This window comes from Fundulus heteroclitus, chromosome 15, assembly GCF_011125445.2.
Source record: "Fundulus heteroclitus isolate FHET01 chromosome 15, MU-UCD_Fhet_4.1, whole genome shotgun sequence".
Classification (NCBI taxonomy): Eukaryota; Metazoa; Chordata; class Actinopteri; order Cyprinodontiformes; family Fundulidae; genus Fundulus; species Fundulus heteroclitus.
This window is the reverse complement of record NC_046375.1, coordinates 12,238,579-12,263,571: the sequence shown is the minus strand read 5'-3', so window position 1 is coordinate 12,263,571 and position 24,993 is coordinate 12,238,579. Positions and strand designations below refer to the sequence as shown.

General features: G+C 38.2%; 1 protein-coding gene across 1 annotated transcript; it reads left to right on the top strand.

The window, feature by feature from the left end:
* Nucleotides 1-365: 365 nt before the first annotated feature.
* Nucleotides 366-23,788, top strand: cdc40 (cell division cycle 40 homolog (S. cerevisiae)). Its single transcript, XM_012867352.3, has 15 exons — nucleotides 366-572; nucleotides 1,289-1,375; nucleotides 5,621-5,750; nucleotides 5,836-5,922; nucleotides 6,029-6,168; nucleotides 6,492-6,588; nucleotides 6,879-7,018; nucleotides 7,915-7,989; nucleotides 9,260-9,305; nucleotides 10,863-10,964; nucleotides 12,614-12,729; nucleotides 13,695-13,828; nucleotides 17,165-17,241; nucleotides 21,859-22,003; nucleotides 23,172-23,788. Exons 1-15 carry the CDS (start codon nucleotides 390-392, stop codon nucleotides 23,347-23,349), a joined length of 1,737 nt encoding a protein of 578 aa, XP_012722806.3. The 5' UTR covers nucleotides 366-389; the 3' UTR covers nucleotides 23,350-23,788.
* The last annotated feature ends 1,205 nt before the right edge of the window (nucleotides 23,789-24,993 follow it).

Genomic DNA, 24,993 nt, shown 5'->3' with positions numbered 1-24,993 from the left:
TGTGGCAACTTGATTTATAAATGAATGTTTGCAGTTTCTTGAAGTTGATCGGCTGATGCTTGTGTGTTCACAAAATTGTAGTTGTAGCAGTTTCAAACTCATATGTACATTCATCACAAGGACACATTTGTAGACAACTGTGGATTCAAAGTAGTGTACCTCTATCTACGTTTCACATTCAATGATTCTGAAAAATAAATAAAACTGCTTTTTAGTCGATCTTTTTTGTTATATATTCTGGCAAACAGTTTTAATGGAATCCAGTTACACTTCTGTTTCTGGGAATAAAAATTCACGTTTTAGTCTAGCTTTTTTTCTTCTTCTTCTTCGGACTTTTCTTTCAGCGGATGTCCCGCCCCCCTGCTTCCGGTGACTTCACAACATCCAACATGTCTGCCGTCATCGCTTCCCTCGCTTCGTACGGGAGCGACTCGGATTCCGAAAACGAGTCCGAGTCCGCTACCAGCGCCGAAAACGTTGATCCGGATGCCACGGCTCACCTTAAACCGCTGCAGTCTGGACAGACCATGTCTCTGGCTATTCTCAATTCTGCCCCGGAGGTCGCTGTTAAGGTAAGCTAAGCGACGCAGGCTAGCTAGCGTTAGCTTGACGCTGAACTAGGATTTTGTATTTTAATTGTACTCCAGTTCGTTAAGATTCAGCGTGCCATCAGCATTGCGTTGTTGCTTACACGTTTGCTGGTGTTTTTAATTCTGCTATTGAGAATATATGCCTATTTTACAGTAACGTTTTGCTCGTATTGTTTTCAAAATGTAGAACAACCTAAAACTTACCGTGTGCATCTTTCTAATGACGTTCTCTTACTATTTGGGAACTCTGTGAAACCTGTGGATTAATAGCAGAAATTGTGGTTGCCGTCTGACAGGGTATTCATTTCCGAATTAGCTAATTAAAATAAATATTGCAATGATTTAATTTATTATATAATGTCGTATTACAGTGCATGGTATACATCTGTATTTAAGAAGTTGTTATGTATATTGGTGACTATAATGCCTATGTATTGCACATGTTGATTATTTTTTTTTAATGTATGCTGTTATTGATGCAATTCGCTATGTTGATATGACAGAAAAATTGGTTACTAAGCTGTAAATGGAATGAAGGTGACAGTAAATAAGCTTGTTTTCATCCCACACTTCTCCAAGTTATTATTTTATTTCACTGTTACGTGTAGAGGATTTACATAATATGCTGTAGTTGTTTCTTACTGGCTTGGAATAAACTATTAAATAAATAAAGTGATATATTTATGTCTCCATGTCAGGAGGCTGTTGAGACTGGCATACACTTGGATCCTTCGATGAAAGAAGTCACGTATAACCCAACATATGAAACAATGTTTGCACCTGAGGTAAGTTTTTGAACTTGCTGATGCGTTGTTGAAATATTACAGAGATGGATTTAGCAGACCAACTATTTGATGTGGTCAGCATAGTGAAATACTTGCGTCATACCTTAGGAAGTGATATTTTTGATGATGATGATGATGTGAAGCAACAGTGCTGCAACTTGTACTTTCAAGCGGAAATGTTGGCACGTAATTTTACACATACTCGTTATTTGTGGTGTAATTACAGTAAAGCCATAATGAAAAGATTGCAGGGTTTTTTTTCTGGATGCATTTAGGCTTCCAAGATGGACATTTCCAAGTCAAACATTTGTAATGTCCGACCACTCCATGTCTTAAGGCTGGTTCTCATGGCAGGAATTTAAAATAGTCGGCCGATTTTCAAAGCATGGGAGACGCCACATGTAACGACAAAAAATCTTAGATAGGACAGGATCACTCGTGCAGTGTGTGGTGTCCAGTCAGGCGGCAAGCACGACACACTACACATGAACAGATTTCACTGTGGATCGTTCAGATGTCAGATAGGAAATCTTGCAAAACCTCTGGAGATCAAACGTGAGTTTAAAGTAAGTAAAAATGGACGGCGAGGAAGAATGATGCCGATAGTTTGTGGGCTAATTTTAACAGGGAAAAAAAAACATGACAAAAAGAAAAGGCTTTGGTTAAAGAAGTGGAGGAAGCACGACCAGGGGCTCAATATTTGCTGCATTATGATATGGAGGTGAGCTCAGATCTGGTTTTTTATTTATTTATTTATTTTATTTTTGGGGTTTCCCTCACCTTGCTTTCTGATTGGCTAAACGTCATTACATACAACAGGCAGCCTGTTTGTTTGTCTTCGGGAGACACCACACATGCTAGGATATTGGGGCAAGACAATCCAGCATGTTGAACAAGCTTGATTATAGGTTGGAGCGGTCCCAACGTTCCACCGAGCGGACCAGATCACCCTTAACACACCACACACGGCAGGAATACCTCTTAAGATTGTGTTAAGACACACGGCGATAGTCAGGGCCTCTCGGAAGGGGAAGATCGGGCTAAAATGCCATGTGAACCAGCCTTTATTAAGGAACTATATGTATCAATGTATGTATTCTATAAAGAAGGGTTTGTATATTTTGTGATATTTTTTGTGTGTGTGCCTAAAGATTGCTGTTTGCATGTCTGTTCTCTTTTTTTAATGATTTTGACAAATTGAATAGATGCCAAACAACATCCTACAATGACTTACAAAAACATTCACTATGCTTAAACCTTTCCACATTGCAAATGCAAATTTCATTTTTATTGGGATTTTATGTGGTTGATCAACTCAAATTAGTGCATAATTGTAAAATTGAAAGGAAAAGGATTTAAATGTTTTATTTAAGTGTTTTAGAAATACGTACAAAGTTTTGTATGAATATATATTTAGCCTTCTTAATTTTGATGCCCTTAAATAAAATCCATTCCCGTTTCTTCAACCAGTTGCCATGTCAAAAATGACAAAATCAGGAAATGCACATTTTATTTGTAAAAGTCTTTTTACATAATATTACAGTATACAGTATGTAATCTCATCCAGTTTCTGATTAAATGTGGGAGCAAAGACCTGATGGTAACATTAATTCACCTCATGCTAATCTACACAGATTCCCTGTCTGCACTAACAGGGTTTTCGCTAGCGCATGGTCCGTTACGCCAAAAGCAGGATCTAAAAATCACACTCACCACGCGCATATTGCGAGTAAATATTCCGTTTGACGACTAAATTTCAGAGAGCTAGCTGCCACATAGTGAGTAAATGTTTGTACCAAATAAGTTGTGTTTTTCTGTCATCATTTGGGTGGATGCTGCTTTGTATTCCTCTTCTTTCAACTAGTATAACAAACATGCACGTAATCAAACACTCGCACATGTGACGCAAGAACGACAGCAACTTCGTCACGTCCGTTTGCTAATAACTAGCGTTTAGCTCAAGCTAATTACGTAGCAGAATTATGTAGAGATATTTAGCAGGGGTCAGTCAGCATTACTATTTTGGCCGGTAAGAAATATGCTTGGGCTGTGAATCAGGAAGTTCATTTCAGACACTGGATGAAAGTTATTAACGCGTTACACGTAACGGTCTAATTTCAACGTAATTAGGCTGTTCCGTGTTGGTACGACACAGATGTTTTGGGACAATATAGAACGGCCAGTAAAGCTCTTGAACGTGCATCAGCACCGCTATAAACCTCCCAAACAACATAAGCTAACCCTAGCTCTTATCAGCTTGACGAACAGCCCACTTTGAGCTTCACTACGCAACGCTCCACTGCGGGAAAGCATCCAGAGATGGCCTACCAATCCTGGTGAGGACTCTGCCTAATGAAGATTGACTCACATCAGCATTCTGAGTGCTTGACTTGGCTTCATGGCAAAACTGACCTTAAGTTTCCCACATACTCTGGCGTTCTGCACGCATACTGTGAGCCGTGCTGACTCTCCGAGCTGACTCTTCACAGACCTTTTACCCTTCATAGTCGAGGGTACCTATTGGCTACATTTTCTTGTGACAAATTCCTAAATTTCCCACACTTTCTGCCAGTTGCGTGAAGCGATGTTAAAAATGTTTGATGAGCTTGTTGAGCACCTAGAGCCTTTTGTTTTCCAGGAGGCTCCCACTGCACACCTGTCAGTTAGAACATAGAGGGACTGTGATGCCCTGCGACCACCTGCTTGGAACAGCTCAGTGCATCAAGCTCGGTGTCACATATAAAACAGTTCGATGTGAAGACTTCTTGCTGCCAAGGAGTTTATAGAGTGACTCTGTGTACGCAGTTGTAAAAATTTGGCTCTGCACAGAATTGGCTTTGAGTATGCGCGGACATGTGGGGGCCTTCAGTCTTAATGATCATCAAGTACTGAAAAAAAAGTTAACATGAAGTAGCTGACTAGACACTTTACGCCTGTCATCCCACTTTAGATACACAATACAAGTCATAACCATATTAACAGGACATAGTGTTCTATAAAAAAAGACCCATGTAAAGTGTTCTTTAGACACACCAACATACAGTTTGAAAGCAGCTAATAAACCTGTCAGCTTATGAGGTGTGATTCATCACAGCAAAGGGCTTTTGTTCCTGTTCTTTTCTTGTATTTGGATTCCGTAGCAATCACGTCCAGATTCTTATTTTTCTTTGTGGAAAATAAGCACCTTCTGTCAGAGCAGCAGCGGTTGCAGAGGCGTTGCAAATTTGCATGTTCAAAAACAGCGCATATGAAATCAGGCCAATGTGCTGAGCTTTGCCGTAACCGCTGTGAACTATTAAAATGATATATTCTCTGAAAAAAAACATAGTTTCACCGTTGCACCTGGAACGAGGATTAGATAAGAGCTTTTTTTGTTCTCTAAAGGAAGATATTTTGGAAACATCCTTCGGTCATAACATCAGATTTTTTTTAAATCTTGTACATATTTATCCCTGAAAAAGTCTACTTGTTTCTCAGCTTTCTGTCAGCTTATCCATTTATTTGTTATCTTAGAAGTCACAAAGTTGGTTGCCTTTTAAAAGTGCATTGTTATACACAAAAAAGAGAAGCACAGGAAAATTTGCTGATGACTGGTGCTTGAAAACCATTTGGTCGTAAACTAAAAAAAAGATTATATTTTTTTGTTAAATCAAAGAAAGCACAATGCTAAGTCCCATAGCAGATACACAATGTCTGCTGTTTTTAAGTATAAGTAAGGTGTTTAAAATGAAGTCATTGGAAGCAGAATGGATTTAAGAATAATCTGTATTTTCTTCACTTCAGTGAGCTGCGAGACAGATAAAGACTTTCATCAGATAGCTGGAAGGCTTGACATCTTGCTAGCCACGCTAACCTCACTTTTTGTTAATACATAAAAGATAATTAAAAATGTCAACTATGTTATCTCAACATTTTGTCTTTGTTTTAAAATATCAATAAAACCCTGCATTACAGCGATAACTCTCTCACTCAGTGAATTTAGCTCGGCTCCGAGCATCTAAACACCATGACCGCCCAATGCCAGAAGGCTAGAGATTTTTTTCATCAGTGTTAATCTTATAGTGTAATTCATAATGAGCAACCGGCTAAAAATTGGTGTCAACGGCTCAGATTTTTTACAATAATCAGAGATTGGAAGTTGTCTACAAATACCTACTGCATTTGTTCCAAAAAATGCTCCTCTTGAGGGTTTTCAGAAGTTTTTCTTTTGCATTTCAAATTGATTGTTGGCTTGTTTCATTTTAGTTTGGGCCGATGAACCCATATAAGTCCCAGCAGATGGCTGCCCCCAGGAACATGCTGTCTGGCTACGCAGAACCAGCTCATGTTAATGATTTTATGTTCGAGCAACAAAGGAGGACCTTCTCCACTTATGGTAAAACAATCTATATTCTCTGGTAGCTAGCAGACCACTTTTTACAGTTAAAGTGGTTTTATAGTGTTCTTTTCTCTGCTTATAGGTTATGCTTTAGATCCCTCGGTTGACACGCACCAAGCAGCATCTTTTAGCTATATTGGAGCTGTGGATGAGGCTGAAAAAAACAAAGGTATGCATTAATAATGATAACGTTTTGCACATGTTGTATGCAATACCTCTTTTATATTTGATATATATTATGGTGAAAACTAAAATGCAAACCTTTCTTCTCCCAGGACTCACTGTCTTTGAAAGCGGTCAGAAGAAGCCTGAGAAAAGAAAAAAGGTCAAAGGCGGGGATGCAGGAGAAATTGACAACTTCCTGGGCCCGTGGGCGAAATATGTCGATGAGAAAGATGTGGCCAAACCGTCAGAGGTGACATATTGTTTTATGTACTGGATAACGTGTTATTGCATCCTGGCCACTGACATACAGAGTTATTAACTGCTTAATATGATAGCAAAGCATATGTATATGTCTCTATGTCCAGCCCGATGTGTTTTTGTGCAGTAGATCAGACATTTGGTGCAGCAGATTCTACTTATCGCTGGCTTTGACTCCCCTCGCCCACACGGCTGTGTTAAAGCCCCCATTCATTTGAGATTAAACTGATTCTGCTTTGCCGAGGCTGTCTTCATAATTATATAAAATATGGTAATTGCTGGCTCGTTTCCTCATAATTAATTTTTATTGGACAGGAAGAGCAGAAAGAGCTTGATGAGATCACTGCTAAGAGGCAGAAGAAGGGCAGGAATGAAGAAGAGGCTCCAGGAGAAGAGAAGACCATTCTTCATGGTATTAAAATGCTTTTATCTTTTCAACGCCATGTAGTGAAATTAATCAAAAAAAATTTTTTTTTTTCCTCCCAAGTCTGAAGATTTTGTCCATACCTCAGAAATTCACTAACAGAAACGATAGTATAATATTTCTGCTTAAAGTTATTCCCAGTCTTAGCTCTGATTTATTGTTAAAAATAGAAGGGAAGAGATAAACCAAAACTAAGGGCAGCTGAAATTGCTCTCCTCTTTTCTCAAAAATGTGTATCAGAACCAGCGTCACATTCTCTCTCTTTGCCCTGTGTGCAGTCAAAGAGATGTATGACTACCAGGGCAGGTCGTACCTCCATGTCCCACAGGACGTGGGCGTCAACCTGCGCTCTGCAGAGGCTCCAGATAAGTGTTACCTGCCGAAGAAACAGATCCACGTCTGGTCCGGACACACAAAGGTGAGTGGAACGGGGCAACGTGGCGGTCGAGTGCGACTGAAGGAACCTCAATATGAACTTTGTTGATGTGAACATCTGTTATTTCCATTCCTTTTTTTATGTTTTGACACAAAAAGGAAAGCAGCAATGGGAATGGTTGTCTCTTCTGTTATGCAGTCTTTTATAAGAATCTCAAAGGGAAGCTGTAGAACGCCCCAAAGTATTTAGTTAATGAAATGATAGCGACCATTCACCGGCTGTTCGGTGCTGCAATAGCCAAGAGCTTTAGATGTGCCTTTGTACCAGAGCGAGGCGCTTTGTGCTTTAAGCCACTGCCTTTGGAGTTTAATCGGAAACACAAAGAGCCTTGAAAAAATAATCGTACAAAAGTACTGATGTCAAGTTAATAGTTGGACCTATACCCCTCTGGTGTCTGCAGCAATTTGGAAACATTCTGTTGAGTAGTTTTTGAAAAAGACATTTGATCTAAAACACTATTAGAAGCAGAGTTTGCAGTGCAAGGAGCTGCATGTCCTTGGTTCATTATGGCTGAGCTGATGAGACCAGAAAAAGAGGTTTAACAGCTCATCCAAATAATGGAAGGTTGTGTAGCATTAGCATGTTTTATGCGGGTAAACACAAACAACTAAAATGTAATACTGTTTTGTCTTTAGTTAGCAGATGTATATTGTTGTGAGTACATTACTGCATAGGTGTTAAATGTAATTCTGCTTTTGCAACGATTAGCCTTTCAAAAAGCATGTCACCAGTGCAAAAGATGTGCAAAAATCATTGCATGTTATAAACTGTCACACCTAAAAGCTCTTAGAAAAGCAAAAACATTGTTTTGCTGTCAGAGCTGTATGATATTGGTGCTGACAAACACTATTATAATAATCTGTGTGTTTGTTTTGCAGGGTGTCAGCGCTATCCGATTATATCCCAGCTCTGGTCATCTTCTGCTCTCCTCCTCCATGGACTGCAAGATCAAGGTATGTTATTAAATCATCTAATAAGAACAGAAGGTCGGGGTAGCAGCACAGACTTGCATTATCTCAAGATAATAGATGTTGATGGTCTTCCTGCTTCATTGCAACGTGGCTGCTAATGTTTGCAGAATGAAATGGGTTAAGATCTGGCGGACTAAGAATGTCACTTTTAGAGAGATCCAGGTTTCTTGTGCATTTTTTATTTAGTCTGATCATTTTCCAAAAAAACTCCAAATGTTATATCTCATTTCATTATCTTAAAGGTTCAACTTTAGAATTTTGTGATAATTTAAGGGCTTTTTGCACTGATTTATGAATATCATTTGACGTAAGCTTTAGGTTGCTACATCACAACTTGAGGCTTTGGCCGAAACATTGATGTTGTGTCTGCCAGATGTTGCTGTATTGTGATGATTCACCTGTTTAAATGGCAATAAGCTTTGTTCTGTTCTGATAAACACACATTCAAAACATTTAAAAAGGGGAAATTGCACAACTTTGTTTTGATGGCTGGATCCTTCTCAGTTTTAAACTGTCCTAAGTGGATTCGCTTTGGCATCAAAACTGCTGCTGTTTGCAAATTGGTAAAATAAAGGAGTTACTTATCACAACGTGTGGTTTACAGGATTTTCGCTCGATTTCAAACAACACCGCTCTGATTTTTCAGTGTTATTGACTTCTACATTTCTGTCACTGCCCAGATAGCCTCTACTATGGTGTTGGATCAGAAGTCAGGCTTCAGCATAATGTTATATCAAGAGTTGTAGAACATAACGAATATGAACACTACAATGTATGTTTTGTGTGTTATATGTTAAAACTTGTCGTTTCAAATAGATGGAAAAGTCTAAAACACTGAGTCCAGAAAATAATTAAATGTTGTTATGGGAAAACAGTAAGAACCCTGGATAATGTCTGCAGGGGTTAATGCTGCTAGGTTTTTATCCTCTTTTCATGACAGAGATACATCGGTCAATCTGCCAGAAATCAGAATTTTCCGTTGATAATTGATGATAAGCAAGTCTTTGGCTGAAAATGTAATTTCTTTGAGGAACAAAACTACAAAGTTCCACCATTTTTATGTATAAGCACATTAGTCAACAGCAGGTGTAGGGTGCACTTTTTTTAGGGGCTGAGATGTATAAATGGAGTTAATCTAGTAATTCCTTCGTTTTCTCTTGGATTCAAAATAACAACATTTATCAACATTGAACACTTGAATGCCTTGTATTGATTAGGTCATGTCTTGACGTGTGGTCTAATTTCCTTCTAGCTGTGGGAGGTGTATGGAGAGAGGAGGTGTCTTCGAACATTTATTGGTAAGTAAGCAAAGTGTCTCTCCTGCATTTACCATTACATCTGTATGTTTTATTATAAAGTTGTAAACTTGGGATGCGATCAATCTTTTTTTTCTCATGTCTCTTAACAAGAGCTCATGAGCAGCAGCATGCCCCCCCCCGCAAACACGCTGACAGGAAATATGTTCAAGTCGGGAATGGCCCGTTACCTTTTGGGAAATACGCTGCAGAGACAAGACTATGAGCTCAGCAGAACCGGGACCGTTAAAGTCTGCTGACCGCTGACAGAGATGCTGCGTTTTTTAAATTCAATTACACATGCAGAGAGAGAGAGAGATGGTTATTATTCCACGAGGTTTAAGCATTTTTTAGGCTAATGCATGCAGGACCCTCTGCTACTCCTCCCTGACAGCACGCTGTCAGAATAGAGATTGTTTGCAGCTATGGTTCTGCTTGTCAGCTCCTTCACAGAACATGCATTATTCAGCAGCCCAGGGGCTGAGGGGGAACGAGGGGCAAGAGAAGGCACAAGACATGGAGGGGGAGATGAAACCCGGTTAGGAACGAATGAAATAACAACAAAGTCTACATACAAGGGCTGCCAGGAAAGATGATTAATATAAAAAGTTATTTCTAACAAATCAGATATATATATATATATATTTTTTAGGAGTATTTAGTTATGTTGTATGGAGAATATTAACTCTGCGTTTGCTGCGCTCTTCATCTTGTCTGCAATGTGGCATTTCATATTTTAAAGCCACTGTATGTTTCTGAGTTTTATTGCATGCACATAGATTAGATTAACATGTGACTCACCGGTCTTCCATTTTTAAATGCGTACATCGCTCTGCAAACCTGTGTTTGAAGCACGCACTTCTGCACAGAACGTGGACCGGTTTGAATCACCAAACCCGAAAGGATCGCTTTGTAAAACAGGGAACTGCGAGGGTTGGAGTGCGTGGAGATTCATGAATATCAATCAGTGATATTTTCATTTTTTAACTCGGCCTGGGACACTGGGGGGATATTTGCTTCCTAGTGCGACCTGTTTTCAGCGGTAGTAACGTATGTGCGTTTCTGCACACACATCATCGAGGCTTTCTGTTGCGGTGGTGTTGCCTTTGGTCTGCCGGCAGGTCTGGTTAGAAGACGGGCGCCGGCAGGTGCTTAGCCACACCGGGCTCTGTTATCACTGTGGAAACGGCATACCGCTGATAAAAGCTGCTTTTAACAAGGGAGACATCTGCAAACACTGAGACTACGGGGATCTCAAGTCCTCTTTCTGTAGGAGGAAGAGCCAGACAGTTAAAGACAGGGGTTAGGAGGAGAATAAAGCGTGAAGCCACTGAACACATAGTAATTTTAGTTTTAGTCTTTCCTAATTAGACCCTACTAACATTTTCCCTGCATCGTCTTCCACGTGTGGAATCATGTTTCTTTCGGAGCATTTCTTTAATTGGTAAGAAACAATTCGTCCGAGGCAGAGTCAGCACCTTTCATGCTTAATGTAAAAATGTTGTTCTATTGCGTTGTTTGTGTGCTTCTAATAATTGCAGCGATGCTCTTGTGTGTTAGGTCACAGCAAAGCAGTGCGAGACATTTGCTTCAACAACAGTGGAACCCAGTTCCTCAGCGCTGCATACGACCGCTACCTCAAACTGTGGGACTCTGAGACAGGTAGGCCGGGCCTCTTACACCTCTGCACACATTACTGCTGCTCCCCAACATCCATTTGGCTCTTCCAAAATGCAAATTTCGGCTTCTTGATTATGGTAAAGTTATGAACATGGCTGTTTTGGTCATTGTTGAAGTTTCAATTGTTTAATTAATTTGGGGGGAAAACAACATATCGTGTACACACGAAGAACAGTGTAGTCCCTCCCGAGCAGAATTTGGATTTTAGGCTCCCAAAATATAATATCCTACCAAATATTGCTTGCAAGCATCCCTCTGGGATTTCATGACCATTGTAATATGATATATTGTGCAGCACTAAACAAGATTAGTCTAATATATAATAAGTTAACTCACATGAAATCAATAATTTTATGCTTTTCCAAAATCTGAACCCTTTAAGTGTGTGTGTGTATATCTATATCTATATATATATCTATATATATATATATATATATATATATATATATATATATATATATATATATATATATATATATATATTTGAATAAAAAAAAAGCAACCACAACTATGAACAGTAGATAAAAAAGGAAAAATGTCACCGTTAATAATAATAATAAATCAGACAAAGTTATTTCATCCAAGCTCATATTTTGGTGCTGCTACTGAAAGAGTCTACACGTATATTTAAAATTTCGACAAACTATGTTTCAGAAATTCCTGTCGCTTCCGGTATTTCTTTCCTCGTATCTTGCTCCAAGTCTAAATTTGATCATCTTCCACAACATTTGTTTTATTGAGTCGAGTCTTAGCATCCAGTGACCTGTGAATTTAGCTTTTCCTGCTGTTCCTGGATGGATCTTGTTGTTTATTTTTATTTTTTTTATATAGTCTAGATTATTATTCAAATAATTTCCAGCCCAAAAGAACAGATCCCTTTCCGTCATAACGCCAAGGACAATTTTGGCGAAAGGTTAAATGTTGAATTAATGTATTTTGTAAGACTTTCAAATGATATAAAACCAATCTCTGGATTTTAATCTTTATCTCTATTATCTGCAGGTAAGCTACTGGTTTGCAGACATTTTTTACCTTTAGACTGAGCTTCAGTTCTACCGAATAATAACTCAATAACTGCTTGTCTGTTTCTCTGTGTGAAATAGAGCTTTTTCTTCACGCCTTCCTTCTCTGTTCTGTTGAAATTTATTGCCACCCCTATAAGCAAGGATGCTTCTCCAGGAGGGGGCAGAAGAGAGTTAAATCCCCCCACTTGTTGATAACTCTAGAAGCTGATTGTGCATTACTAATACTTCAACCACTAGGGATTTGTTCAACAAAATTGTATTTCTAACATTATGTGTTTTGCTGTCTTCTCTGTGAAAGAGATAATTTATCTAACTTGTGGCAGAGTTCCAGCACAATTCTTCTTCTTCTTTTTATTGGAGCACAATTACAATTTTGTATTCCTTGCATATGTGGCACAAGAAAGAGCACAAGAAACCAGCCTTTTCTGTTTTACAGCTGACTTGTCACCACCCGGGGGGATTGAGCTACACAGCATTAAAAGTTGCAGACTGTGTTCCTTAAATTGTACACGGCTTCAGTGTGCCTTGCTGCGAAAGAGAGAGAAAAAAAAAGAAACAATGGATTTTTCTGGAACCCTGACTTTCAATTTGGTTGGCTCTCCACAGGCCAGTGTATCTCTCGCTTCACAAACAGGAAGGTGCCGTACTGCGTCAAGTTCAATCCGGACGAGGACAAACAGAGCCTTTTTGTGGCCGGGATGTCGGATAAGAAGATCGTTCAGGTAAAGCGCAGCGAGTGATCCGTTTGTGTCGGCAGAGCAGAAGCACTAAAGCCCTCTGTGTTTGCGAGGCCGAGCCCACAGGACCATGAAATACACTTCTGTCTCACACTTTGGCGCTGGCGCACGGAGCTGTGTCTGACTTGCGAGAGGACCGGCGGCTGACAGGACTGGAGCAAGTCATTAATCACAGGCAGCACAAAGGGGTGATGAAGAGAACAGTGTAATAAATGTAGTGCAACCATCATATCACAAACAGTTCAGAATTTGTGCGCTAGTAACATGCATGGCACAAATGGAGCTGAAAGATTTAGGTGTAAAGTTGGAAAACGGACAAATATCTTTCCAATTCCCAACATTTACTGAATATTTTTTTTATTCTTTTAACTATTTAAAGATATAGTTACAGAAAGCACCAGCTCTGCTTCATGACTATCGGTATTAACAGCGCTTGTTGTCTCAATCGGGTCTAACGTTAAATCATGCAGCTGTCCTTTGGGCTCTGAGCACAGATGGCCGCTGGCCCCGAGGGGAGGATTTAAATAAAAGAGGACAAATGAAATTGGACAGAACTGCATACGCATTTTTGTTTGTTTCGTTGCCTGGGGGTGGGAGCATCTGTGTGGATACCTTTTTTTTTTACATCTTAATTAATGCGACGCCTTCTCCAAAAATATACTAATGTTCAAATCTTAGGCTCGTTTGATTGCTGTTTGCCGTCATAGCTTCACTCTGGCCTAATCATTTTTCAGCACTGACACAGATTGAATGTTCTCTCTAAGGGGAAACTCCCACAGCCATCCATCTGATCTTCTATTGGCTTGTGAAAATGTGTACTGACACTTTTATTGTTGTTGTGTTTTTTTCTGGCAGTTTAGATAATCCCATTTGTTTAGACTTGTTGGGAACTTAGGTGTTTACTTCCTTTTTGCTTCTGTTTTTCCTTTCTGTTCCTGTTTGCGGGACAGTGGGACATCCGGACAGGTGAGGTGGTTCAAGAGTACGATCGCCACCTGGGGGCTGTCAACACCATCACCTTTGTTGACGAAAACCGGCGCTTTGTCAGCACGTCGGACGATAAGAGTTTGCGAGTCTGGGAATGGTGAGTAAAGATTGCTCACTAATGGAGAGTGAGGTAGTATTTTCTTAAATGTCTTAAATGTTCCATATTATTCAGTTTTTTTTTTTCATTTCATTCACAATATAATTTCACATTAAAAATAATAAACTGATTGGATTTAAAGATGTGTTGTAGGCATGGGCCAATATTAGATTCTGACAGTATTGATAACCTTAGGCAAAAATATCACAGTATCATGATTACAGCTCCAGATGTGTTATTTTGAAATGTCTGCATTTAAAAACAATAAAGGAAAACCGTTTAATTTTAAAGGTGCATAGTGCAAGTTTTGAAGTTAAATATACATTTTTATCTTTCCCATACATGCCCTTATAATTGCCGACAACTCTGGTGTCATTTCAACTTGTCGCCAGAGGGGGCAGACGTGTGTAAATATCCTGGAACATACAGTATGCTATATTCCTTTAAACAGTAAATACAACATGGAACATGCATATTATTTAAAATTATTATAAAAGCTGAATTCTTTCGATATTAAAAAGTAAAAATAACTGCAGTCAATAATGCATTGTCATAGTTAACCTTAACTGTTGGTGGAAGCTATTTTAAGATCACAGGCATAGTGCTGAAATTTCACTCAGTTCATACTTAGCTTTTAATAAGAAAAACACGCTTAGAAATCTGCTTCTGTGGACCAAAACTAATACCTTGATATATTTAGGCTGAATGCCGATATACGATCTTTATCTCGATAAATCGATATCGGTATTTAGTCTCATCTTATATCTCTTTTAAAAAGAATACCTATATTTTTATTTTAATATATTACCCTGCCCTAATGCCGCATTATTTGTTTATATGAAATTATTATATGAGAATGATCAACCCACAGAGGGCTTGATCCCAACTCATGGAGAAAGTGAAACTAAAAACTGATGTAGCAGGCTTGTTTAATTTGCTTAAATGTCATTGCACCAACTAAAAATGGTACTAAGTAGGTTGTGTGGCCCCTACATACTTGTTTGGATGCCTGACAACGTCAAGCACCTGTACAATCACCTAGGTAATCCACCTAAATGTGGTGCTGTTTGTCATATGTTTGTTAGGAGACCCTTTGTTACTGTTTAAAATAGTTTTTGGGGATTTTATTTTAAAAAATATTTTGTCCCTTGTCAAAGAAAAGAATGTCCCATGTCTAGTAAAATACTTTTGTTTTTGATATTGCGACTTCTCTTAGTTGAAATCAGGGGGTTGTTTGCCTCAGCCCAACTTTTTGTGAAATATTCTTTAACAAAACATGAACTCTCGATTGTTAAGCCTCTAAAAAGAGTTGTTTTTATTTTTTGTAGGCATACTGCTAATATGTCCTGGTTTGTTTAGTGTCAGCAGACAGTCGAGACAAACCACCCACGATTTGTTTATTGGCTGGTGTGGCCAGCAGGGATATGAACAAGCTTGGAAATTGTAAATATTTATGTAAAACCTTTGCATTGAGAACAAGGAGTCATATTCAAGCGAAGTCACTAGTTAGTTTTATATTTTTAGTGCTTTTATAATCTCCTTTTCCCCTGAGGGAAAAGGAGATTTTTTTATAAGCAAAAAAATTGTCTGCCAAGCCAAGATGCAGCTAAACTGTCAACTACCTGAATTGTCCAGAAGACGCAGATATAGACTGAATAGAAAGCTGAAGGAGGTCCACAAGTGGTTAAATACCTACCGTACATGTATTTGAGGTTCTATCTTATTTTGTACACATCAGAAGTGTTTGCTCCCTGATAATACACCTCTGCTTTAGATACATTTCTCTCCCAGTGTCTGATTCAAAATGTGCAACACAGAACCAACATAGGTAGTTAAAGCTCATTCATAAACATTTTTCAGAAGGATGAAACTGAGAGCTTGGCTTAATATTTGCAATCAGGCGGTACCTAAGGAAAGTAATAAAGGTATTAAGGTAACTGTAACAATGACATAATCACAGGTTGAGCAGCAAACGTCTATAGTCTCCAAAATCTCAATTTCTACACTCCAGTTTAAATTTACTTTTTAAGTAAGTAACTGTAATCTGGTTTCCAGACTGACTTTTATTACTGTCCAGATCCTTTTAAAAAGCCTCTTGCCTCTTCAGTGTAGACGGTCATCAGGTCAAACGTTGCTGTAACGATAAACAAATATTTATTAGTCAGTAATGTCACTAAAACATTGTCTTTGTTGACCTGTTCTTCTCCACAGTACTAGTACCGTATAGCAAAAAACTAATTTATTGAATTTAATTTGGCTTTTTGAGTTCTAAAAATTTGTCTTTCTGATAAATTTCTAAAAATTTCTTTTTTAAATTTAAATTTCTTAAATTTAAGCCTTGATTCTGTTTTAGACCTAGTCCAGGTTTTCTGTACTGTCTTAAATAAGTTTCACTCTTGATGTTTTATTTTTGCAATTTGTTGAAAATAAGTTGAAATAAATTAAAAAAATCAAACCCGCTTTATAAAATTCTTCAAGTTTAATTGTTCATTTGACATGGTAAAGTGTCTGTTTATATGCTTTTATGCTTAGATTGCTCATGTTATTGATTACGTTAAGAATTAGGGATGAAGTAAATTAAGTTTAGAATTCCTGTAGCTCTTAGATTAAAAAATTTATGTTCTCAAGTCTTAAATTTGCCTTCCAGAAATCTGCAGAAACAGTTTTTTTTTTTCATCTCTAACTTTCTTATTACTTCTCATTAGTTTGTCATCTATATGGGTTGAAACTTCGCTTTCACTGAACTCCATCGCAGCTGGAGACGGATGGAGTTCGGTGTAAACAGATGGCAGGATGAGTTCAGGATTAATACTCTCAAGCACACACTTGATGCAAATGTAATGAGAGCTGTTTTTTATTAGTATTCGTCCCCGGACGACCAAGCAAAGCCCCATGCAGGCGTAAGGACAGATACAAACTTAAAGCTTTGTAAATGGGGAAATATCTTCAAAACCAATTAGGATCAAATAGCAAAGTTCCACGTCTGTGCCGTGGCAGAAAAAACGGGGCGCATGAAAGGACTGGCGACAGAGTGAGGAAGCAAATAAGGATTTCATAAATAATTGGTTGCTGGTCCAGTCATGGCTCAACATCAGAAGCATCTTTCAGATTTCATTCAGCTATTTACATGCGTTAAGCAGATGATAATATTGCTTTTCCTCAACTGCTATTTTGTTGTCAGGGGTTAAGTATTTTCAAGCTCTCGTAAAAACAGCAGCGGTTAACAAACGGGTTTATTAACCGGCTCCCTTTGGGGTTGTGGAGGCTGAACGGGTTCTCTGATCCGTGCGCTTAATCCGTCTTCATATGGGCTCACTGTGCTTCCTGTCTTTTCAGGGACATCCCCGTGGACTTCAAGTACATCGCCGAGCCCAGCATGCACTCAATGCCCGCTGTGACGCTTTCCCCCAACGGTGAGTAGCAAGAATATTGCAAAAAAAAAGTCCAAAACACGTGCGCTGGCGCATAGAGCAAAGGGCTCATTGGAACACAAAAAATATTACCACGCCGAAGTAGATTCATACGGCACAAATACGGCACAAGATCTGCTGAGCAGTATGAATTCATGCCCTGGTATAAACTGAACCAATCTAAAGGCTTTATGGCGAAAAGGGGCTGTTTTATTTTCTGTATTGTTGGTAAAATGGCTTTTCAAATTTCTCAGGCCACCCACAGAAGCATTTGCTAATAGACAAAGAGCTCTTTATCTGTTGTAAACATATTTTGCACCAGGAAGGGTCAGAGATTCAGCGTGCAGTTTATTTGTTTAGTTTTGAGTAAAGTTTTGCTATCACTAGTCTCTATCAAAAGTTTTGTTACATTTAAATCATCTCAAGTAATTGTGAATGATGAACTTCCACAATTCGAAGAGCCGCAAAACCTTAAAAGGAGGAAAAAAAATAAATAATTTACATGCGTTTCTCAAAACAATAAACTATACTTTTTGGCATCCTAGCTGTTAACGTCAACAGTCTGAGCGTAATTAGACTGCAGGTCAAGTGCTCCCAGGTGGCTGTTTTAGAGTCACGTTTTAGCCATATAAGACGGGAAGTTTTACACTTAAACTTTTTGCAGTTGTTAGTATTTTATTTAAGCACATGGATATTCAAGCTTTTTCAGATATTAACCTCATTTATTTATTTAAAAACATTTTAAGCATGTTTTATTGATTTGTTTTCTTACAAATTATTTAGCTTCTGAAGGGTCTTAAATATTTATTCTCATGCTTTTGCTGCAAGTTCAATGAGGATAAAGTTCCATACCATAAAATGAAACTTTTTAAGATTAGAGATAAGTTTAGTTGCTTCTTAAAGCTGGAGGGAGTTGAGATTAAAACTAGTCAAGCAGAGTTTTTATTATTTTTTTATTTTATAGATGTGACTAAATGGCGGAGGTGGGTAGAAAAGCCAGAAATTTTACTCAAGTAAGAGTAGCACTACTTCAGCATATTTTTACTCAAGTCAAAGTAAGAGTAAAAAAGTATTTGGTAAGAAAACTACTCAAGGACCGGTTAAATATTTATAGCAGCTGATTTAATATTTAAAATTATGTCATTGGTCAGGCAAAAATATTAAATGATGTACAAATTCTGGTATTTTAACGATACAAACAATAACAATTACAAAGTAACCCAGTCAGGTGGAAGAAACACTTTTCCAAACAATGTTTTACAACATAAAACTTATGAAAACAAGCAGTTAATGTATATACAGTAAGTTAGGACAGTGCAAAGTACTTCCAGTAACAATATCTACTGTGTACTGTGGTTACTTGACCTGTAAATGGCTCAATGAGGTCAGCATATAGAAAATACCATTAAAACAACAAAACTTGTGTACAAACAAGTATATTTTGTTCAAAAATGTACTCAAGTAAATGTAACTGAGTAAATGTAACTGGTTACTACCCACCTCTGCTAAATGGGATACGGTTGCCTAGAGATCAAATGATATATTTTAAAAACCAGCTGATATTTAGCAGTAAAAGCAGGACATACATCCACCATTATTGTTTGTGAGCTTGTTGATTCCAAGGTTAAAGCAACTTCTTTGGGTAGTTTTATGAATAATGTGGAATTCAGTTTATAAATTATGCACAGTGACATATTTCAAGTGTTTAACTTTTGTTCATTTTGATCATAATAAAGTAATAATACAGAAATGTTACACAATCTTTGGGAAGACTGCTAACTTTATTCACATCCACTAAAGGAGAGTAGCTCTTGTACCCAAGTACGTTGGTGGAAAGTTAAGTGGAAGGAAAACCTGTTAGAAAAGGGTGCCTAAGAAACATTGTTGGCCGCAGTTTTGAATGGATTAAAAAATGAAGCCCATTGCTTCATAGACTTTAGAACATGCTGCTCGCTGTTCTAAAGTCCTTCTTTGAGATTCAAATAAACGTTGCATTTAATTTAGAAGTCTGAGTCCCAGAGTCCTGGAGGTAGAGAAGAGAGGAACAAAATCCGAGTTGCTTGAAGTCCAGTGTCAATTTCCACAGTGTGTGATGATTTGGGCTGCAAGCCAAAGAAGCACCGACCGACTACTGAGTTCATAATATATACTGTACGTACACTGAAGTACATTTTAGCAGTTTTTATTGGTCTTATGTGATATCGAAGTTTTCCATGAACTCTGAGCTATAATTATCAAAATTAACAGAAATAAATGCTTGAAATATTAACTCTGGGTGTAATAACTCTAGTCATAGTCAATAAATAAGAATATTATTGAAAAGTTAAATTATTTCAATAACACAGTTCGATAAAGGAAATACATATAGATTAACATTGATGACGTTTTAATGCCTCTATTTCTGTTAATTGTTTTTTTCCCCCACCTCCAGCTAATAAAAACACAACATTTAAGGTTAGAATATTGCATTGGACCAATAAAAAAGCCACTGTTTTCTTGCAAAAATGGGGCCTAATAAAAAATATGTTTAATACTTGCTTAAAGGTTGTTCTTTTCAAAAGGTACTTTTTATCTGACAACCAAGCCTCTTAAATTGCATATTCTAATTGAATATGACTGTATATAATGAGCTTCACCTTGAACTGAATAACTGAAATAGACTTCAATATGATATTGTAATGTTTCAAGACACACCTGTAAATGTAGACATAAAACTGTAAAGCACTCTCATCCCAACTTTCCACGTCCACCTAAAGCCTCTGAATTACATGCATTTAAAAGTGCTGATCAGGCTTTTTTTTTTAAGGACAGACCCTTTCCTGCCACTTCTCTTCTTCCTCTTTTCTTTTTGCAGAGATAAGCAAACTGTTTCCCTGGTTTAGCTTTATAATTAACATACAGATGTGAACGTGTAATTGATGTTCCCATTAGAACCTGCCAAGGAAGGGAAGAAGTGAGCCTTTCCAAATGTCAATCTATTCCTTATGGGCGGATCTATTGAGCCCAGGCATGTTGGAAATTAGTGTTATGATTTATGCAGCGCAGGCGTGCTGCTGGCACGGTGTCTCGCTTGTACTGAATATTGATGTTGTCAGGTGCTTATTATGAACAGATCAAAATGCATGACAAGGGCATTCAGGGTTATAATGTAGATTTTACACGCAAGGATAGATTAAGCGTGCCTTTTTTATTATTGTTTACATAGCTTTGAGTTGGAAGAGATACTGATTCTGACAGCAGCCAACATAAGCAACATAAAGAGAAATACACATTTCCCTTTAGTTCTAATACTGTTTAATTAAAAGCTCTGTCCTGTAGCCCATCATCTTCAGCCATGGCCTTACTTAGCTATTTTTCCTCTTTCCTCTCCACCTACTTTAATCCCTTCCCTTCACGCTTTTACTCTGCAAAAAGGTAACTAAAAGTAAGCAAAAAATCTTCTTGAAATTAGTGGATAAGTCCTTGATTTTTAGCATGCAAGTTTAAATGCTCTGCCAGTGGAATAAAATGTTGCTCTTAAAATATGAACGACTCATTTCCATCATCTTATTTCAAGTGCAGTATATCTAATTATCATATTTTAGGGGTCAAAATACTCATCCATTGATAATATTATTTATCTGCTCACATCAAGGCCAAATACACACATTTCAAGAAAAGTTTACTTACATTTAGTTGTTTATCGTTCGTATTTGTACCAGCAGGATTTGCTTTTCCTCAGCGTGTGAATGATGAATGTGTTGTCAGTGAGAAGCCTTTCAGTTTTCTCTTGTGCCTAAAAAAAAAAACACCCAGCCTGGGCGCCACATCCACAGTCTCTTGTTTTGCGCCGTCCCCCCCGCGTCTTCCCATTTCACAGGAACTTGTTTTTGCTCTCCTGTACCTGGTACGGTCGACATCTCCAGGCTTTTTACTGACTTTTTTAATTTGTTTTGAGGCGGGGGGGGGGGGTGTAACGTGCACGTACACACTAAGTGGATATCTCGCTTTCACACCTCATTAATAATCATGTTCCTGTTAAGAAGTGCAGCGAGTTGTGTGATGCTTTGAAAGTGATTTACTGCTTCCCTTTGCTGTGTAGTGACTTGAAACTGTCGCCATGTCAAGAGCTGAACCACAGTGCGAAATAGATTATAATTGAGCACCTAATGATGAGAAAGCCCATGTCATATTTGTAAAATTGCTTCAATCTCTCCACGTTAGTGAAGGGACAATGATGAGTTCATGCCCTTCTTAGAGGATTCTCCTCTATTTTAAAAAGTTTGATGCTAGATCCAAATTTCTTCTGTTCTTTTGGGGTTTTTTTTGCTGAGGTATCCCACTCCTGAATTTATATCAAAGGTGTACAACCCGACTGTGGCAGCAGCACACAAATACAACATCAAAGCTCTCAGGGGCTGCTTGTTAAACCTCTGGCTGTACAGAGCTATGCAAATAAGACCAACTAGTGAGCTAACAGGCAATTTAAAGTGTTTTGTACAATCTTTGTAGCTTTAATGTCATTTCACTCGACGATAAACATTTTTTTCCCCTCCCTTGCAAACATCGCTTATAAACTGTGCTCGGGTTAGACAGGGTGAGCACGTTGTTTACATCTGTTTTACTGGTTTCTGATTTCAGGTAAATGGCTGGCATGTCAGTCCATGGACAACCAGATTCTCATCTTTGGAGCCCAGAATCGCTTCAGACTGAACAAAAAGAAAATTTTCAAGGGTCACATGGTAGCCGGCTACGCCTGCCAAGTGGACTTCTCCCCAGACATGAGGCAAGTTTTTTTTTTTTTTTTTGGGTTGAATGCAGTGGTGTGCTCACAGAAAGCAGAGGTAGTTTCTCAAGGATGCATAACAACAAAACCTATGAATGAATTAAAGTAGTGCAGTAAAATAGAAATTGAGCAGAGCAGCTGAGGATTGGATTTTAGTGTGTGAATTTACTGCTTATCGACGTTAGCGACATTAGTAGTGGACAACCTACCAAACCTAAATCCATGAACAAAAGAGGTACCGACAGCTAAGTACGGCTAGCTCCTGATCTTAAGGTTATGCTGTCCAAATTGAAACTTTCTATTTGATGTGCTTTAGAGATGCCAGATAAAGTGGCTGTATGGAGCATAAAGTAAATGATTGTCACCCACCTCTCAGCTACTGCTGCGCACTGGCTGAAAGGAGGTTCCTACACAGCTCACTCGCATGTAATAAAACACTTTTAAGATGTTTGGAAAATATTTCTTGTTACCGACAAAGAGGCTTAAATCGGAGGCAACCGGACTTTCGCTCAGTTCTTTCTGAAAACGTTTCAACACCTATCCAGGAGTCTTTGTTAATTCTGGTGGCTCGAACTTGACTTGAGCAACCTGCGGATGGTATGCTGCTATTTTTAAATGACATAGAGGCCCATCCTCCTTGGTGCATTCTAAGCCAGGAGCAAATCAGTGACCCACCCGCTACTGTCCTGGGTTGCTAGAAGCTATTGCTCGGTGTGAGTGGAGTACTTGGTCACCTGAATCATGATGAGACTGTTGATGTAATCTTTCTGGAATGTGTTAGAGGACCAAGGTGTAAACACTAGGGTGTTGGAAGTGCAATCCTCCCCTTCTGTTTAGTGATTTCATATCACGTTAAACACAAAAATGCTTTTGAAATTTAAGGGGCACCGTCTATAACCCTTATTATGGTAATGCTGTTTTAAAACTACAGTGAGCAGCGTGTCTGCTGAGCTGTCTACTCAACCAATTAAGCAGCTAATGTCAGCTTGTTATGCTGTTATTATTAATCTATAAAAAGAAAAAAAACACAAAAAGTTTTAACATTCTGTGCAAAAAGCTGTTTTCTTAAATGCTAAGAAAATAAATATTGGGTGTTTATTTTACATTTCAAAATCGAAACAACAAAGGCTATGGGTAACATTATAATGTTATGACATTTTTCTCCCAGCTATGTGGTGTCGGGGGATGCAGATGGAAAGCTCAACATCTGGGACTGGAAGACCACCAAGCTGTACCACAGGATCAAGGCCCATGACAAAGTTTGCATCAGTGCTCTGTGGCATCCTCACGAAACCTCAAAGGTCATCACCTGTGGCTGGGACGGACAGATCAAACTCTGGGATTAACTCTGATGGCCTCCAGACAGATTATGTGCAGCATTCACTGCTTCGTGGACCTTTATTAAATAGTTTTGAGGGAAAGCCAACAGACTGGTATCCAGTCTTATTGTTGAAGTGTATTTTTGTATCTTGACAAAAGGGCTCAAAATATGTACATATTCTGTCTGTACAAGAATGAGCATTTTGGAATCTTAAATGTTGCTATGGCGAAAGAAATATTTGAGGGTTGTCATATGCATTCTAAATTTTTTTTTTTTTAAGTTTTTGGTAAGGTCCTGTGCAGTTATTTTTTTCTTTCATGTTTTAAAAAGTTTTTCTTAAATCATCTAAACATTGTTTTGTGGAAATCAACTTTCTGTGCATTTCCCCTTTTTAGAAAACAACTCTGTTATCTGGTGAAAACGTGTTTCTTTAGTCATCATTAAACACAAAATCAGAAAAAAAAGTGTTTGTACGTTTCGTTTTAGCTCCGTCCAACACCAGTGTGAGTGGTCAGCTTTGACTGACTTTTAGCCAAACTATTTTTACTTTTTTTCTCTACTTTTGTTAAAGATCTGGAATTAAGACCCGCAAAATTTTTTTCACAGCTCACACTGATCAGGGATAACTTTAACCACTGAAAGGTGAAGTGGTACCATTTTGTGGGTGGTTCATTCAAAGATATTAATGGCGAGATGAGTGGAACAACAAGGTGTGATAGAAAAAGGTGCGCACAAAAACGGGAATGATAATCTGGAGCAGGTCGTGAAGTAAAGTCCACTCAAGAATTTGGGAGAGATGGAGCTGTAAGAGGAAAGCAAGCCGGCTGAGAAACTGTCTCTAAGCCTCGGTTTGCTACGTTTTGCTACCAGGTGCCACAGGAGGTGATCGTAATGTTTTGCCTGGTATGTGTGTTTCATTTACTTGTGAATGCAACAAGTGTCAACGTTGGGTTGAAAAAGTGGTAAACCAATGCAAAATGAATTCTGTTGAATTTGCATGTTATCTAAGCCATTATAAGGCCTTTGTTTGGCAGTAGTATAAAGCTTGGTACTCCACATTACTCCGGACCTTTTGAATTGAGAAAGCTTCCTGGAGAGGAAGCAAAACGTCTTCAACTACGGAAAACAAGTCCAGTTGCTTTGTTTTTTACCTTTTTTTTGAATGCAAAATGAATTATTGGTAAAATCAAAACCTTATAAAAAGTCTTTTTTGTTGTTGTTGCTATTTTCGTTTGGTTTAGTTATTGAAACGACTCTCTCAGGGGAGTTCCCATCTGATTCCCCATACTTTGTGACTGGTTGTTCTGCTCAGGAATAATTTTTCAAAAATATTTTCCTTGGTAGAAACACATTTCATTTGTTATTTTCAGTTTTTCAGAGGTCTGGTACACAGGAAAGCAGAAGCTTGAGGGATTTTATGAGTAAATATAAAAAAAAATCTCAGGATGAGTGAGACTGGAACAAGTGCAGAAAGTAGGTGACCAGAGAGAGGGAGAGACATGACCAGGTAAGAGACCTAAATATAGAAAATGCATTTTTAGTTTTAGTCCCCTTATGTCTACTTATGGCTGGATTTGTTGAATCTTGTTCTTTTTCCCAATCAAATCATGGTGCACGTTGTAAATAGTACCTGGAAAGTTGACTTATTTTTGATATGTCAAAACATGCA